This window comes from Calonectris borealis, chromosome 30, assembly GCF_964195595.1.
Source record: "Calonectris borealis chromosome 30, bCalBor7.hap1.2, whole genome shotgun sequence".
In the NCBI taxonomy this organism is placed as follows: Eukaryota; Metazoa; Chordata; class Aves; order Procellariiformes; family Procellariidae; genus Calonectris; species Calonectris borealis.
The window spans coordinates 1,577,875-1,594,190 of NC_134341.1; the positions used below are offsets into that span (position 1 = coordinate 1,577,875).

The following is a 16,316-nucleotide window of genomic DNA, read 5'->3' on the forward strand; positions in this document are numbered from 1 at the left end:
TGGGGTGCTCAGGGGAAGGGCAGGGGCTCCTGGAGACACCCCGATCCCCGGGGTCTCGGAGGGGTGCTCAGGGGAAGGGCAGGGCCTCCTGGAGACACCCCGATCCCCGGAACGGGGTCCCAGGGGGTGGCGCAGGGCTCAGGCTGGGTGGGGGGTCCCGCGGGTGGGGGTCCGGGCTGGGGCCGGATGGTGAGAACGGGGGGTGGTGTCCCCAAAATGACAGGGGATCCCGGTGTCGTGGGCGGGGGGTCGGACCGTGGGACCCCGGGAGGGGCTGCGGGCGGGGTGCGCCGTGCCCCGGCCCCGCTCCCGGTCCCAGCCCGCTCGGGGGCGGGGCGCGCCCAGCCCGGCGCGGTGGCGGCGGCGGCGCCGAGCCCGTCCCGTCCCGTCCCGCCCCGAGCAGCGCCGCGGAGCCGCCGCCGCCGCCGGAGCAGCACCGGGCTGCGGCCGCGATGGCTTCGCCCCGCCGCGCCGCCGCCGCCCGATGAAGGTGCGCGGGGCCGGGGCGGCGGGAGCGGCCGGGGAGGCGGCGCGGCGGGGCCCGGGAGCGCCGGTAGCCCGGAGCCGGCAGAGCACACGGCGAACCGGGCTGGAGCCGGGGTCCGGCGCTGCTCGCTCCCCCCCGCCGCCGCCGCCGCTGGCCCCCGGCGGGGCCGGGGCTGACGGTAACCGGCTCTCGGTGCTCCTCAAGAAGATGCACTTGTTCCGGAGCTCCAGCTACGAGATCCGGCTGGAGGGCGAGGGGGGCAGCCTGCCCCGCATCCAGGGCATCCGCTGGGTGAGTGCGGGCTGGCCGGGAGGGGGGCGGCCCGCCCGGGGGACCCCGCCACCACCCAGAGCCCCCGGGGGACGGACCCCGAGCCAAGGAGCCCCCTTCGCTGCCGGCTCCCCCCTCTCAGCATCCCTCCTTGCGCCGGGGGTCTGCACTTGGCTGGCCACTGGGTTTCGGGGGACGGGGATCGGTGGAAGAGCCAAGCGGGGGCCCCCTTCCCCGGGCTGATCGTAACCTCCAGCCCCGCTTCTTGAGCACGGCTTTGCAGGGCAGGTCTGGCCCTTCCCTGCCTTCCCCGCTGGCCTGGCAGCGGGCTGTGATCTGTGACCCGCGCCCTGCTCCCCCCTCGTGTTTGCTGGCTTGCGAGGCCGGGCGTGCAGGGAGCGAGGCGTGCAGCGAGCGAGGCGAGGCGTGCATGGAGCATATTTCTGCAGCCGCCTGCCCTAACCCCTTCTCCAGGCGGAGTTGGCAGCCAGGCATGAAATGAGCCCGATGCTATTGTGCTCCGGCGTACGGCGGCCGGGCAGCGCACCCCAACCCCGAGCGTGTGAACAGGAAAGACCTTCCCCGCGGCCCTGCGGCACACGGGGTTCAAAACGTTTTGTCCCCGCCGGGTCAGGCTGTTTATACAGGAGAAACCTGTCGCTTGGCAGCGGGACGATGCTCAACATCACGTCCTCCCTCCCCGGGTCCGTGCTGTCCCCTGGCCAGGAGCTGCTGGGGGTCTCCTGGGGGTCCCCGGAGTGCAAAAGGCACCCGGTCCCTGCTCTCAGTCTCCTCTCTGTCCCCTTTGGGCTGGGAGGTGACCCTGGAGCCTGTTCACCTGTCCTGGCTGAGCTTCGTGGCCTTCCCCTTCCCACACTGCTTGACCTGAGACAAACCTTTTTAAAGAAAAAAGTGAAATTACTTTAAGGGAACAACCCCCCTTTCAGCATTTCTGTGCAGCGTGCAAGCTCCTTCACAAATAAGAAAACTTTCCTCTCTTTTTTCCCCTTCTTCCTGATTTTTTTCTCCCAAGAACTTTTAGGAACTTAATTATGGGGAGTTTTTTTGAGTGGCAAAAAGCCAGGGAGGTCGGGAAAGCAGCAGGCTGGAGCGTTACTGTGCGAAACTGCCAGAGTGGGATAAATCTGACAAAATCTGGCAGCGCGGTGGCACATGCAGTGTGGCAGGAGCGTCCCCTCCCCGAGTGGCTCCGCCGTGCGTGGGGACAACCGCCAGCCGTTTGAGGGGGGTGGATCTGATCTTTGCAGGGAAAGGGGGTGTTTTCCCCACTTTTTGCAGGTAGGAGGGTGCTCCCCGTGCACCCGTTCCTTGGGGCAGGCACAGGAGAGGTGGATGGCAGGGAACCATCTGGCTGTGCCTTGGAGCAGCAATATTGTCCCTTGTCCCCATCGCTGCATGCCTACGGCTCCTGGAAACTCCTCCTCACGTGGTGGCTCCGTCTAATCCCTCCTGGGGACTTGTTTGCCTGATCCCGGTGCCGGCAAATCCCTTCCAGCTCTGCTCCTTGCCGCGAGGCTCCAGCCCAGGTTCCCGTTCCCTGGCATCAACGGGACATCGCAGCCCGGCGTCCCCAAGCAGCTCCATCCTTCACCCTTCCCAGGGTACAAGTGCCATCGTGCCGGCTCTCGCCACATCCCTGGAGAGGACGGAGGGGACAGAGCGGGTCCCCCGAGCCCCCCTCCCCTCTGAGGCTCCCGGGGGGACGGCAAGCTCCTGGCTGGCTGCCGTGCCTTTTGAGGCTGCGGATGGGCGAGGACTTTCTCCGGAGCCGTAAAGCCTGAAATAACTCCTGTTGTTTTCCTTGGGATCCCAAACAAAAGCAGCGCGCGAGCGCGGAACGGTCGCTGCCGGCCTTGGCCGGCCGCCCGCTGCTGCCGGATTTCTGGAGACAGGCAGGATCTCAGCGCCCGCGTGTCCCGTAAGCAGGAAGATGGAAAGAGGCAACTCCTTAGGAAGCCGTTTGGAGACGGCGGCCACGATGCTGCGACAATTAGGCAGGGGGTGAGGGTGGGAGGGCATCCTGTGGGTGCAGACCCGGGAACTGGGGAGCAAGGATGCTTCAGGAAGGGGTTTTTGGGGCCAACCGTGAGATTTTGCATGTGTTTCAGAGCTGGTCTGGCAATGAGAAAACCCCAGGAGAGAGAAATCGCTCCGAGCACTCATCCTTGGGCAGGGTTTTTCTCAGTCTCCTTCGGCGTCCTTGTGCGTGCGGCTGGGAGCAGGACCGTGGCACGTCCTGGCTCCCTGCCTGAAGGACAGACCTCACTTACGGGCTGACAGCAAAGGCTGTTTGGGGACCGGAGCAGCTTTTGCTTGCACCCGAGGGGGTGACATAGATCTCAGGGTCCCACGGCAGGTAGCTCCGCAGCCCAACTCCTATTTGCAAACATTTGCTCTGCAATTGCCGGCGCGTTTCCTGTTCCATGGGGCGGTCACGAGGCTCAGGAAAGTTTGCAGAGTGAGTAAGTCACGATGTCCCAGCCTCAGCGGCAGCGTGGCCAGGGCAGGGGCGTCCCCAGGGACCTGCTGCGTTCACGGAGCTTCTTGTTTTCCATCTGCTCCCCGAATCTCTCCTAAGCTGGTTGCAAACTACTGGGGGCAGGTCAGTGGCTCGAGTTGTCCGGGCTGTCCGGAGGAGGATGGGGAACCTCTGGGGGTATGGAAAGGGCTGGAGGAAAGGAAGGAGCAGCCTGAGCCAGGCAGGGTGTGGGCAGGCAGGGTTTGGGACAGGCAAGCAGGCAGCACAGGGCAGAGCACCCATCTGAGCACCCATTGGTGAGTGTCCACCTCCATCACCCTGCTGCCTGGACCAGGAGGTGCCAGGGCTCTTTGGTTTCCCCTCAGCTCCTGGTAGCTGGTTTTGTCCTTGAATTCACTTGCAAAGAAGGCTTCTGCAGCTAATTACTCCTGCCCTTGGCTTCCTTAATTGAGGCTTTCATCCGCCGTCCCTCTTGCTGGGGTGGCTCAGACCTTTCCAACCAGCCCGGAGCCAGCAGATCCAAGGAGGATCTGGCCCAGATGACGCCGTGGTTCGAGTGCCCACCACCTCCAGCACAGCCCGGAGTGCTGCAGACCCCTTACCAGCCAGAAATAAATGGGGGGGGGACCACAAAACCTTCCCCTCGAGGTGAAGACGCCCCGAGGAAGGATGGCCCTCGCCCTGTCTCAGGGTTAATGCTCAAAGTGCATTAACTGCCTCGGCCGGGGCAGCGCGTGGAGAACAGGTCTGACGGGTGCTCTCGGCTTCCCCCAGCCCGTGGTTTATGCAGCCGGGATGAAAGGTTGTTTATTCAGGGCCGTGGCCATGCGAGAGCCCTCGTCCCTCTGGGCAGCGCCTGGGTGGGAGCGCGGCCGCCTTTGCACCGGGCTTAGGGCTGCGGCTGGGGTGGGCAATGGCTCATCCCTTCGTTGTTCCGCTTTTACCTGGAGCATCCTCTCCCCGAGGGAAAAAAACTGGGAGAAAAATAAGCACAAGGATTAAAAAAGCACTGGCTGAGGGGGGATATCCAGAGGGATGAGGGGTCGTGGAGAAGCTGAGGACTCAAGCGTGGCCTGGCAGGGACTGGCATCGCTCCCGGCGGAGCTGAATCCAACCCCGCGGTTGTGCCGCAGCATCGGCAGCCGCTTCATCCCGGGCAGCAGGGACCCCCCGCGGGGCCGTGGCTCAGACCCAAGACGGTCCCCGGCTATTCCCGATGTGATGACAGATCGCGCCAGGAGGGACTCCCCGAGCCATTTTAGGATCCCCGAGCTATTTTAGGATCGGTAAACGGCATAGACATTAAAGAGGAACCGGTTTAGAAAACAGCATTGGATCAACCCCTCACGTGCGGATTTAAGTTAAATGGAGCAAAAACCTGGGGGGGTGACTGGGGTTTTCCATCCCAAAGGGCGCGTTTTTCGTCTTTAGGCTGAGGGAGCACTGAATTGCCGGTGAACGGGATGTGCTGTGGATCAGCGAGGTTTCCTATTTTGCTCTCTTCCTACTCACACCCATCCCACTATTTGCTTTTTTTTACAGCTGTCGAGGCCTGACTTCACATTTGCGGTCACCGCCACGGGCTCCTGCTTGAGCTCAGATCCTCTGACCACGAGCGAGGGAAAATTGGGCTTGGTTTTTTTCTAATATGCCTTATTTTAGGCATATCTCTGTTGAATTTTACCCGCTGCGCTGTTTCCCCATACCCAGCACATGCTCGGTGACTTTCTGCCTCGTTGATCCATCGTTTCCAGGATCTCCCTTAAAATCCTTTGGAAAAACGGCTTCGTGTTCGCCAGCTCCTTGGCCCCAAGGGAATCCCCCTTAGCAATGCGGCTGTTCCGCTGCCGAGCTCCTCTCAGCGCTGGGAACCACCGCGTCCCGGTGGTTTGTTACAGCTGATTGTTCAGGATTTATTGCAGTTTTTCTGGCCGCCCTGTGACTTGAGACCAATCCCCCGACACGTTCCTGCAGGGAAGGGTTCGGGCTCGCGCTCCTCAGGGCTCTCTCTTACCCTCGTCCCCCATGAGAGCTCTTGCTCCCCATCATCTGCCATGGGACGGGCTGGCCGTGAGCCCAGCCCTTGGTGTCCTCTGCAAGCTGATCCTTCAGCTCTCCGAGGCTTTCTTGGGCCGTTCCCGTAACCTGCCAGAGTTTGGGATCTTTTCCGTCCTCTTTGTTTGGACTCGGCTTCAAAGCTGGAGGAAAACCCCCCGGCTTTGGACACCTCTCCCTCCCCCGGGGCTGTGCCAGCTTCCCCAGCTCTTTCTGAAGTCCTTCTCCAGGGGCAAGCTCCATGTCTCAAATACGATGACTTGGATCCCTCTTTGCAAGGATTTGACTTTTAACTTCCTTCTTTTATCTCTCAGCTCCCTTATTTGAATGCACTTCCCTTTCTGAAGTTAAACGTAACCGCGGGGGGTTCTGGGGGTCAGGTCCCCGGCACACGTCTGTCTGCAGCGAGGACGGGGCAGGGTAAAGGCTTTGCCTTGGTTTTAGGAGATGGGTGCTGGTGAGCATGCAGGGATGCTTCCCTCCTTGCCCGGTGCAGAGCAGATGAGGCACAACTGTGCCTTGGGGGGGGCAGGAGCCCCCCGGGGATGTGTGGGGTGAGGGGGGGCCACGGCAGAGCTCCCACAGCCACCAACTCCCTTTTTTTTGGTTTTCCAGACCCCACTTTTGGACACTGAATCCACCCTGGACTATGGACACAGCCTTACCCAGGTGGGTGGGCTGGGAAAACCCCCAAGGACATGAGTTTGGGGAGGTGGGAGATGGAGAAAGATGTCTTGAAGGCTGTGAGGGGTGGGGGGCCGGACCACCCCCCTATCGTGGGGTCCTCGGCTCGGTTCTGGGGTGCTCGCTCCCTTGGGCTCCTCTGTTCCTGGAGGCAGGTGATGGAGATCCCGGGGTGCTGGGGTGGGCGTGCGGGTGTATCGCACCTCGGGCAGGGTGGTGGGGGTGCGAGGTGTCAGCGCAGTCAGGGTCCGTGCCTCGCTGCCCGTGCCCCCCCCACTTCCCCTGCAAGCTGTACAATCCCCTTCCACCCTCAGGCATCCTCGGAGAAGATCTGGAGAGCCGGGAAGCTTCTCTTCATCCACCTCACCAGCACCCGTCCTGGCCTCATCCGGGACCACAAGCATCACCTGCGGCACCACAGGTGGGACGGCCGGCACCCCTGCCCCGCCGCCGGGCACCGCGGGCTGCCCAGGACCCCGGCAGCCCTCCGAGGAGGGCAGGACTTCTGCTGCCCATCCCAGGCAAGGGCTCTCCTGGGGTGCCGGGTGCCGCAGCCCCGTTTCGGGGGTGGTGCTCATGCCCTCTCCCCTTGCAGGCAGTGCTGCTCCGGGAAGGAGCTGGTGGACTGGCTGCTGAGCGCCGGGCTCGCCGTCCAGACGCGCAGTCAGGCCGTCGGCGTCTGCCAGGTGCTGGTGGACGGAGGTGTCCTGACGCATGGTGAGGGCGGGCGGCAGGGTCTCGCAAGGCTGCTGGGGTCTCCCATGGGTGCACGTGGCACCCCATGGGTCTCCCATGGGTGCACGGCCAAGTTACGCGCGCTCTCCCCCCGCAGTGAAGCAGGATTGGCATTTCCAGGACAAGGACACCCAGTTTTATCGTTTTGCCGAGCTGGAGCTGAGCCCAGAGCCCGGCGCCGGGCTCCGGGATGCGGAGGAGCTGCTGGAAGCACTGGCCTTCCTGGCCCAGCTGGGTCCCGACGCGCTGCTCACCATGGCCCTGCGCAAGCCGTGAGTGGCCGGGTGCTCCCCAGGGGCCGGGGTGGGACGTGGGGCTCATTTCGACCCTGCTCCGTGGGAGTCTGGAGTACCGAAGGGGCTGCTGTGGATGGGGCGACCAGCAGCTTCCAGGGCTGTCAGACCGGGGAGAGCAAGAGGCTGCGGGGCCAGGGCGTTGTGCCTGGAGAGGGGTGCCTGTGCCCCGGGACGTGGCGGGGAGAGGGGGCACGGACGGCCACTCACCCCCCTCTCCCCTCCCAGGCCTGCCCAGCGCACGGAGGACGAGCTGGAGCTCATATTTGAGGAGCTCCTGCACATCAAAGCCGTGGCTCATCTCTCCAACTCGGTGAGGCTGTGCCCTGCGTCCCCCGCGGCGCGTGTCCCCCCCCCAAACTGCTCCTGGTCCCCAAATCCTCATGCATCCCATCGCTTCCCATCTGGGCATCCTCTCCTAGCCCTCTCTGAGCACCCCTGGGCCCCTCCCCACCCCATCCCACCTACCCAGTGTGCCCCCTCCTCGCTCAGCTCCCAGCTGGGTGACCCTAACGGCCGGTGCCTTTTGCCGCAGGTGAAGCGGGAGCTGGCGTCCGTGCTGATGTTCGAGTCGCACCAGAGAGCGGGCACCGTGCGTGAGTATCGTGTGCCCCCGGGGCCGTGCAGGGCTGTCGGTCCCCAGGGAAAGGGTCCCCAGCCCGGGGAGGACGGCTGGAGCCGTTGTCATCCATGTGGTGCGTCTTGGTGGTGGAGGGGACCAGAGCACTCGCTGCGTTCACCTGGGCTGGGGGCTTGGGGTGGGGGGGGTGAAGGGGGATGCTTGGGGGCTCCCCCTCTTTGGCTGCTGGATGCCGCCGTTTCCCCTGCAGTGTTCAGCCAAGGAGACAAAGGCACGTCGTGGTACATCGTCTGGAAGGGCTCGGTGAACGTGGTCACCCACGGCAAGGTGGGCGTGCCGCTGCGGCAGCAGGTCTCTCCAGACACCCCACATCACTGGTCCCCAGCAGGGACGAGGGCTCCCACCCCGTCCCTCACCCTCCGTGCCCCCCCCCTCCAGGGCTTGGTGGCCACCCTGCACGAGGGGGACGACTTTGGGCAGCTGGCGCTGGTGAACGACGCGCCCCGCGCGGCCACCATCATTCTGCGGGAGGACAACTGCCACTTCCTCCGCGTGGACAAGCAGGACTTCAACCACATCCTCAAGGTGGGCAGGGGCTTCACGGGGTGCTGGGTCCGAGCCGGGTCGCACCGTCCACCCCCCATGGCGTTTGCAGGGGAGGACACTTCTCTGCATGCCAATATGGGGTTTTGGGGGGCAACCAGCCAGCCAGGCATCGCCTGACGGATCCGAGCTGGGCTGACGCCTGGTTTCTCTCCCTAGGACGTGGAGGCCAACACCATGCGCCTGAAGGAGCACGGGAAGGTGGTGCTGGTCCTGCAGAAGAACCTGCAGGGTGGCAGCAGCCAGCCGGCCGCGGCGCGGAGCACCAGGTGACAGCAGCCTGTCCCCATCCCTCCTTGCAGCGCTGCCAGCCGGTGCTGCCTGTCCCCTGCCTCCTCTGCCGCTCTCTGGGTGCTCTTGGAGGAGTCTGCTGGGAGGACCGTGTCCCCGGAGGGGGAACACGGGGGCCAGGCCATGCTGGCCAGCTGTGTCGAGTGGCCCAGTGGCCCAGCACGGTGGTCCTGCCCACAGCTGGGGTGCCACGTCCTTCCCTGATGTGCCCGGTGCTCTGCCCACCAGGTACTCGGTGATGGCTGGGACACCGGAGAAGATCCTCGAGCATCTGCTGGAGTTCATGAGGCTCGACGCCACACTCTACGACCCCATGGGTAGGTGGGGGGTCACCCCCCTGGTCCAGGGACCACGTCCCAGAGCCACCCTGAGATGGGCAGGGGGCTGGGGACAGGGTGCCGCCAGGAGGACCAGCACCGAGCGGGGCTGCTTCTTCCCAGCGTTCAACCCCCAAAGCTGCTCCTTGCACCCTAAAATCCCCCACTGAGGCCAGGAGAGGGAGGCAGCTCCAGGGCCGGGAGCATCTCCTCCCTCCGGTCCCACATCCCTCCACCTCCCTCTGCCTTCGGAGAGGAGCAAAGCCGGGCGAGACAGGAACCAGGAGATGTCCCCAGCGGGTAAAAAATCAGAGCTGCCAAGTTGGCGTCATCAGCGGCTGCCTTGGAGTTAACTCTCCGCCGAGCGCTGCACTTTTAGTGCGAGCCTTTAACTTTCTTCCATCCCCCAAAGCCTGCAGCCTCGCCAGCCCTTTCCGTGGAGTTTAGGAGCAAAAAGTGACCCACAATGAGCACGGTCACCGTGGGGGTAGACCACAGGCCGTCCCCACACAGGGCACGGGTGACCCTTTCCCGGCCAGCTGCACCGCCTGGCTGTGATCACCATGTCCCCAACCCACGGGACACCAGGAAGGGTGGGTGATGGTGGCCCGGTTTCTTGCAGATACCCTGCTGGGGGATTTCCTGCTGACTTACACCGTGTTCATGCCGACCTCGCAGCTCTGCAGAGCCCTGCTGCACCAATATCCTTCTGCGGCTGGAGTTGGGGGGGACCGGTCTCCCTCCGATGCCGTGCGCCCTCCTGCCAGGGACCAGCACGCTCAGCTTGGTCCCTGTCACCCTGGTGGGACCTCAGGGGTTGGCCAGGGGAGCCCCAAATCCCCCATGGGCTCAGGGGCACAGGGCACATTCCCATCTCCCATCCTGTCCCGGGTGCACACGTACGGGGGTCCCTGCCCGCTCCCCAAGCCCCGCATCGCCCGTGCTGGTGCCCTTGACTGGTCCCAGTTTCCGCGCGGAGCCGCTGGAGGGCTCGGAGCAGGAGAAGGCCACCTACTCCCTGCACAAGCGGCGGAAGATCCTGCGGCTGGTGAGCCAGTGGGTGCTGCTCTACGGGCGGCTGCTGCAGGGCGACCGCAGCACCACGGCTCTGCTGCAGGTACCGGGGTCGGGGTGGGGGGGATTGTCCCCAGGGGGGTCTGGCTACGGACACCCCGTGCTGAGCACCGGGCACCTTCCTCCCGCAGAACCTCGCGGACCTGGCGAGCCGGGACCCCCGCCTGGGCGGGCTGGTCCAGGAGCAAGCGCAGGACCGCCGGCGGCCCCGAGCGTGAGTCCCCTGGGGAAGGAGGGGTGTCCCCACCCGAAACAGAGCTTGGCTCTGTCCCCCTGTGCCACTGCTGATGCCCACAACCCCGGATCCCGCACCCCTCGTGTGCAGGGGGATTCCACTTTTCATGGGGTTGAGCTTTCGGCCAGCGAAGCGATGATTGCCAAGACTGGGGGGATGCCAGCAGCTCTCAGGCCACCTCGTCCCCAGCGTGGGGATTTCCCGGCCACGGAGAGGGTGTCAAACACCGCCGAGCCCCCCGAGGGATGCTCAGGGGCTTGGTGGTGGCCTGGAGCCTGGGGGCTGCAGGACCCGGTTCTGTCCCCGGCGTGAGACGTGGGCTCTGGGGCTCCAACACCCCCTCCATCCTCTCTCTGCAGGCTGGAGAACGGAGACGGCAGTGTTTCTCCCCAGCCCAAGGTAGGGGTGGCCCTGGGGGGTGCCAGGGTGGAGGGGGGTGGAGAGCTGGGTCACCCCTGCCCTCTGGGGACCCCCGGCAGGAGGGGTGACCGGTGGGGAGGCATCCTCCCCGCTCTCTCCCACCTTGGCCGCAGGCGCATAGCTCGGTGAACTGGCTGGCAAGCCAGGAGGAGGCGATTTTGAACAGCAGCTGTGCCTTAAGAGCCCAGGACAAAGGTACGGCCACGCACGGCGGGGACGGTCCCCTCCCCGGCGGCTGGGACGCTAAAGCCCTTTCCCTCCCGCCGCAGTGCCCTACGAGATCTACAGACCGGACCACTCGTGCCTGATCACGGTGCTGCCCGTCAACGCCTCGGTGCGGGACATCCTGCGGTCCCTCGCCCCCCGGCTCGGCCGGGATGCGGAGCACATCCTGGTGAAGGTGAATTCGGCCGGAGGTGAGCGGGCTCTCCCAGGGATGCCACGTCCCCGAGGTCTCTCCTCTGGGCTACCACCGTGCCATGGTGGCAATTGCCCCGTGTGCCCAGGCAGGATGTGGCCCCTTCTCCATCCCGGCACTGACCGTCCTCTCCCGCAGATAAAGTGGGGCTGCAGCTGGACGCCGTGGGGGTGTTCACGGCACTGGGGCTCAACGAGAGGCTCTTCGCCGTGAGCGTGGAGGAGCTGGGCAGCCTGGTGAGCGCAGGGTGGGGGAGTCTCGGGGACGGGCAGCAGCGGGCTGGCCCCCCCGAAGCGGGATTTGGGGCTGTGGTGCCCACAGCAGCTCAGGGCTGGGGGTGTCCAGCCTGGGGAAGGGGCTGGTGTTGCCTTCCCTGCTGCGGCGGCTCGTGGCAGGAGGGGTCGGGCGTCCTCTCTCCTGTACACAGACCCCCCACCCTGAGCAGCTGGGCCCCCACGTCGGCTCCTCCGAGACCCTGGACCTCATCAGCTCCAAGGACCTGGCCAGCCACCTCACCGACTACGACTGGAACCTCTTCAAGAGCATCCACCAGGTAAGACCAGCACCCGGACCGGGGTGGGAGATGCCTCCAGCGTGGACACCTCTCAGTCACCGCATTGGGCTTTGCAGGTGGAAATGATCCACTACATCGTCGGGCCGCAGAAGTTTCACGACGTGACCACGGCCAACCTGGAGCGGGTCATGAGGCGCTTCAACGAGCTGCAGTACTGGGTGGCCACGGAGCTGTGCCTCTGCCCCGAGGTGGGCAGGCGAGCCCAGCTCCTCCGCAAGTTCATCAAGCTGGCCGCACAGTGAGTGCCCCGCCGCCCGCGTCCCGGTCCTGCGAGGACGGAGCCGGTGGTGGCCTCCTCGCCTGACTCTGTCCTTGCCTGCAGCCTCAAGGAGCAGAAGAACCTGAATTCCTTCTTCGCGGTGATGTTTGGTGTGAGCAACACGGCCGTCAGCCGCCTGGCCAAGACCTGGGAGGTAACCGCCTTCGAGCTGCTGCCAGCCCTGCGAGGTCCCCCGAGGTCTGCAGTGATGGATCTGGGTCCCCTGGCTTAGGCGAGGGGCCAGGGTGCTGGGGTGCGGGCAGACCCTGCGCCCGTAAGCTCTGAGCAAGGGAGCTGCTAAGGGCAGGAGCGCGTTTCCCACCGGGCAGGGGGCCGGGATCAGCCCCTGGCTCTGGTTAGACCCAGTTGGTGGCCAAAATCCCCCGTACCGGAGTGGCAACAGGCTCCAAGCACCCGGAGCGGGCGGTGTTGCAGAGCCCACAGCGGTGCAGTGGGGCGGGTGGAGAGCAGGAGGTGCCGGGGGAGCTGGGGGGTCTCTGGGGGTGGGAGAGCCGGGGCGCCCGCGCCGCTGACCCTCTCTCTGCGCAGAGGCTGCCCCACAAGATCCGGAAGCTGCACTCGGCGCTGGAGCGGATGCTGGTGAGCGCAGCCCCTTCCCGCCCCGAATCCCCCTTCCCGGCAGGGTTTGCTCCTGCTTCCCAAAAGGTGCAAGGTCACAGGGGTGCCGCGGAGGTGCTGCCCCCCCTTTCTGCCCTGTACCCGTGTCCCCTGCCTGCCCTCTGCTGAGGTCCCGCTCCGTCCCCAGGACCCGTCGTGGAACCACAGGGTCTATCGCCTGGCCGTCGCCAAGCTGAGCCCCCCCATCATCCCCTTCGTGCCCCTCCTCCTCAAAGGTGGGTACCTCGGCTTGGGAGCTGCGGGGCCTTTGCTGGGGGTGCAGGTGGGACGGGGTTGGATCAGGGTGGCAGGGACCCCTTTGGACACATCCAGCCCTCCCCAGGGACCAGGAGTCTGATCCCCAAATCCCCCCCGCAGACATGACGTTCATCCACGAGGGCAATCGCACGCTGGCCGAGAACCTCATCAACTTTGAGAAGATGGTGAGTGGGGCGGGTTGGCTCCCCGTGGACCCCCACCTTGGGGGACCTGCTGTCCCCCCCGTCCCCTGGGATGCAGATCCAGAGCATCTCCACAGCATTAGCGCAGCCCCCCCCCACCCCCGCCGGCAGCCAGGACCCCTGGCCGTCCCCTCGCAGGGGGCACGGGGCAGCCGCCGCCGCCGCTGAAGCCGGAGGGGACTGTGTTTTCCCAGCCTGGGAGCAAAGTGGGGCCAGGTGACAGCAAGTGACCTTTGTGCATTGCCCACAGCACATGATGGCAAAGACCGTGCGTGTCCTGCAGCGCTGCCGGGGCCACGCGCATGGTGAGTGCTCCCGGGTGGGGGCAAGGTTGGGGACCAGGGCTCCTTTGGGCATGGGGCTGAGCTCCCGCTCTCTGTCTGCACCCAGCTCCGCTCTCTCCGCTGCGAAATCGTTCCCCGCACCGGCCGGAGGACCCCAAGGCCGTCAGGATCTCCACGTGTATGTCTGGGGCTCGCCCATTCGCCCCCCACCCCTGCGCTGGGAGACCCCCACCCGTTGGGGCTACGCGGGGCCGGACGAGGCCAGCCCAGGGGAGCATGCACCCACCGTCCTTGCGGGGAGGGTCCCGCGGGGATGTTCCCGAGGGCATCAGTGGGTGAAAGCTGGTCTGGATGCTGCTGATGCCGTGGATGGAGGCTGAGCTCCCTCTCCTGAGTGGTGCCAGCCCGCGGGTCGCATGCTGCTGGCTGGGGGCACCGCTCGGCAGCTCCTCGTGCTGAAGAGTCACGGGGTGCTTCCAGCACGGCTGAAGGGCTCTGGCTGTTGGGCAGCAGGCGGGGGCATCGCTTTGTCCCATGGAGCAAGTCTGTCCCCACTTGCTCCTGCTCCCTCAGCTCCAGTGGGTTCCTGGAGGTGACGGAGGGGATCCCTGAGCCCAGGGAGAGGCGACGGAGGGGATCCCTGAGCCCAGGGAGAGGCGACGGAGGGGATCCCCGAGCCCAGGGAGAGGCGACGGAGGGGATCCCCGAGCCCAGGGAGAGGCGACGGAGGGGATCCCCGAGCCCAGGGAGAGGCGACGGAGGGGATCCCCGAGCCCAGGGAGAGGTGATAGAGAGGTGCAATGAGCTGAGCCAGAGGTGATGGAGGGGACCAGCGAGCCAAGCCAGCGGCAGTGGAAGCGGATCAATGCGTCGGGCAAGGGGCAGTGAAGGGGGATCCATGAGATGAGCCAGCGCTGATGGAGAGGGTTGGCAAGCCGAGCTGGAGGCGACGGAGGGATCGGTGAGCCCAGCCGGAGGCAGGCGCCCAGCCCTGATCTCAGCTCTCCCCGGCAGGCTCGGAGCAGTCCCTGAGCGTGCGGAGCCCCGTCTCCACCTGGGCATACCTGCAGCACCTGAAAGCCATCGACAGCCAGAAGGAGCTGCTGCGGCTCTCCCACGACCTGGAGTCCTGACGGGGCCGGAGGGGGCCCGGAGCAGGGATGCGGCAGCCGGTCTGCCGGCAGCGGGGGCAGCCCCGTGGCTCTGCGCCCGGTAGCACCGGGCACGGGGCTGTGCTGGAGCCGGCCGAGAGCAGCCTCTGCTCGGCCGTGCCGCCGGCTGCGGGCACCAGGTCCGAGGCAGCCGGGAGCCCACGTGGGCTGCGGGCAGGCGAGGGCCACGGACAGCGGAGTGAGCAATAGAGGTATTTTTGTATGTAAGGCTGCACTTCCCTTTCTTCTCGGTGGAGCAGCCTGGATTCACTCCCTGCACCGGCCGGGGGGAGGAAGGAGCTCTGGCTGCCCCCCGATGCTGCCCGCCCTGGAGGTGCTGGGCTGGAAGATCCCCTTCCTCCTGGAGGGACTCAAGCCAGAGCATCCCTATGAGCAGGGAGCCCCACGTCTGTCTCCATCGGGGTGCTGACACCCAGGCTGAGCTCAGGGTCTGGCTCGTGCTGCTGTGCTCCCCCACGGATCCTGGGGGCAGCCCCAGAGGGGACCTTGCCGTTCCCTCTGTCCCCTGTGTCCCGTGGGAGGTGCTGGCTGCATCCCTTGTCCCAGCCTCTGGGAGCTGCACGACCCCCAGCAGCCACGGGATCACCCCCAGGACTGCTGGGGCTTAAACCAGCCTGTGCTGCCAAACCTTGGGCTAAGCACAGCCTTCTCCGTGCCTCAGTTTCCCCACATGGATGGGGGCAGGAATAGCCACGTACAGCCGTGGTGCAGAGGCAGGACAGCATCCGTCACGGAAGGAAGCTGTGGTGGCCTCGTGATGGAGGCGGTGATCTGCTCTGGCCGTTCCCAACCCATGACCAGTTGCTGCTGGGCCACGAGCAGGGGTTTGGGGGAGATGTCTTTGCAGGAGGCAGAGCTGACGGACCCCAGGGGTGGGGACCCCCATCCCTCCCCTCAGAGCATCTCTGTACGTGCACGGAGCAGTTTTGGCTTCCCAACGCTCTGAGCAGGCCTGGAGGAAGCTCCTGGGAGATCACAGCCCCTAAAAGCTCCCACGTTTGCAGGGTGCCAGCGCGGGGGAGGCTCACAGCCCCTGGCAGGTCTGGGCCCCAGCCGGGACACCACGGAGCCACAGTGCAGAGCTGCAAGCCAAGGCCCCCCAGGTACGGCTGGGCTGCAAGGGACCAGCGCCCTGCTGCATTAATTGCTCTTCTCAGTCTCACCACGCAGATGAATGGGTTGCTTAAAATAAAAGTCCCCATCACACCTAAATAACGTTTCAAGCGATGCAGCCAGCAAGGAGATGGGATGCAGGTTCCTTTCAGCTCCCAGCACCACGTCCATCCCAGGACCCCCGGGTCCCCCCCAGGGCAAAGCTTGGCTTTGTGGTTCTCTGCCAGGCAGCGGGTGGCCGTGCTCGATTGGGACCAGGTTTTGACACCCGGCATCTCCCAGGTTTCTAACTCCAGCCCCATGCATGGTCCCAGCAACGTGCATGTCCAGGCAAGCCAGGGCAAAGCAGATTCCTTGGCATCTGGACCCAAACTGGGCAGCCCAGACCTCCCGCAGTCACCTTGCCCAGGATGTTTGCCCTGAAGGACCAAAGGAGCCTTGAAATGAAAGAGCTCATGTGTGGAGAAGGAAGGGGTTAAACCAGAGTTGCACATTTTCCAGATGTTTCTGGGCCCGCAGATTACCTTCGGTCCGCAGGTTGGCTGGCCGTGTCGATGGATGTGCCTCGGGGCTTTCCCTTCCTTGGCCGCAGGCGGGGTGCTGGCCTGGTTGACTGGCTTGGCTGGAGAAATCTCCACTCGAGTGGAAAAGTTGACCCTTGTCTGGTTTTCCCGGTGCCGGCTGTGAAGAGCATCCCGTCGGGAGCTCACCGCGGCCCATGCGCCTCCACAACCCACAAGCCCGTGTCCTCCACAAGCTGTGTTTTCCTTAGAAGCACGAGCGTGAAGGTCCAGCCCCACCAGCAATTCCCATGGAGCTGCAGAAGCCCCGTGTCCCGAGGGTGAGGGAGAACTTGGAGAAATATCCTGGAAA

At 65.2% G+C, this 16,316-nt stretch overlaps 1 protein-coding gene across 1 annotated transcript; it reads left to right on the top strand.

Annotated features, from left to right (window-relative positions):
• The first annotated feature begins 484 nt into the window (after positions 1–484).
• RAPGEF3 (Rap guanine nucleotide exchange factor 3) lies at positions 485–14,537 on the top strand. The gene is made up of 27 exons (XM_075133594.1): positions 485–778; positions 5,928–5,981; positions 6,311–6,417; positions 6,592–6,713; positions 6,829–7,003; positions 7,253–7,337; positions 7,560–7,620; positions 7,855–7,931; positions 8,043–8,189; positions 8,367–8,476; positions 8,727–8,815; positions 9,438–9,516; positions 9,782–9,932; positions 10,021–10,103; positions 10,484–10,523; positions 10,658–10,739; positions 10,814–10,960; positions 11,101–11,198; positions 11,390–11,515; positions 11,593–11,774; positions 11,859–11,949; positions 12,345–12,395; positions 12,562–12,649; positions 12,792–12,856; positions 13,125–13,179; positions 13,265–13,336; positions 14,173–14,537. The coding sequence occupies exons 1-27, from the start codon at positions 485–487 to the stop codon at positions 14,289–14,291; spliced, it is 2,850 nt and encodes a 949-aa protein (XP_074989695.1). The 3' UTR covers positions 14,292–14,537.
• The last annotated feature ends 1,779 nt before the right edge of the window (positions 14,538–16,316 follow it).

Excerpts from the sequence above, each read along its gene's own strand:
- RAPGEF3 (XM_075133594.1), top strand. The coding sequence starts at position 485 with ATGAAGGTGCGCGGGGCCGGGGCGGCGGGAGCGGCCGGGGAGGCGGCG. Across the intron at positions 11,516-11,592 it reads TCTTCAAGAGCATCCACCAG|GTGGAAATGATCCACTACAT; the intron begins GTAAGACCAGCA and ends TGGGCTTTGCAG. Across the intron at positions 11,775-11,858 it reads TTCATCAAGCTGGCCGCACA|CCTCAAGGAGCAGAAGAACC; the intron begins GTGAGTGCCCCG and ends CCTTGCCTGCAG.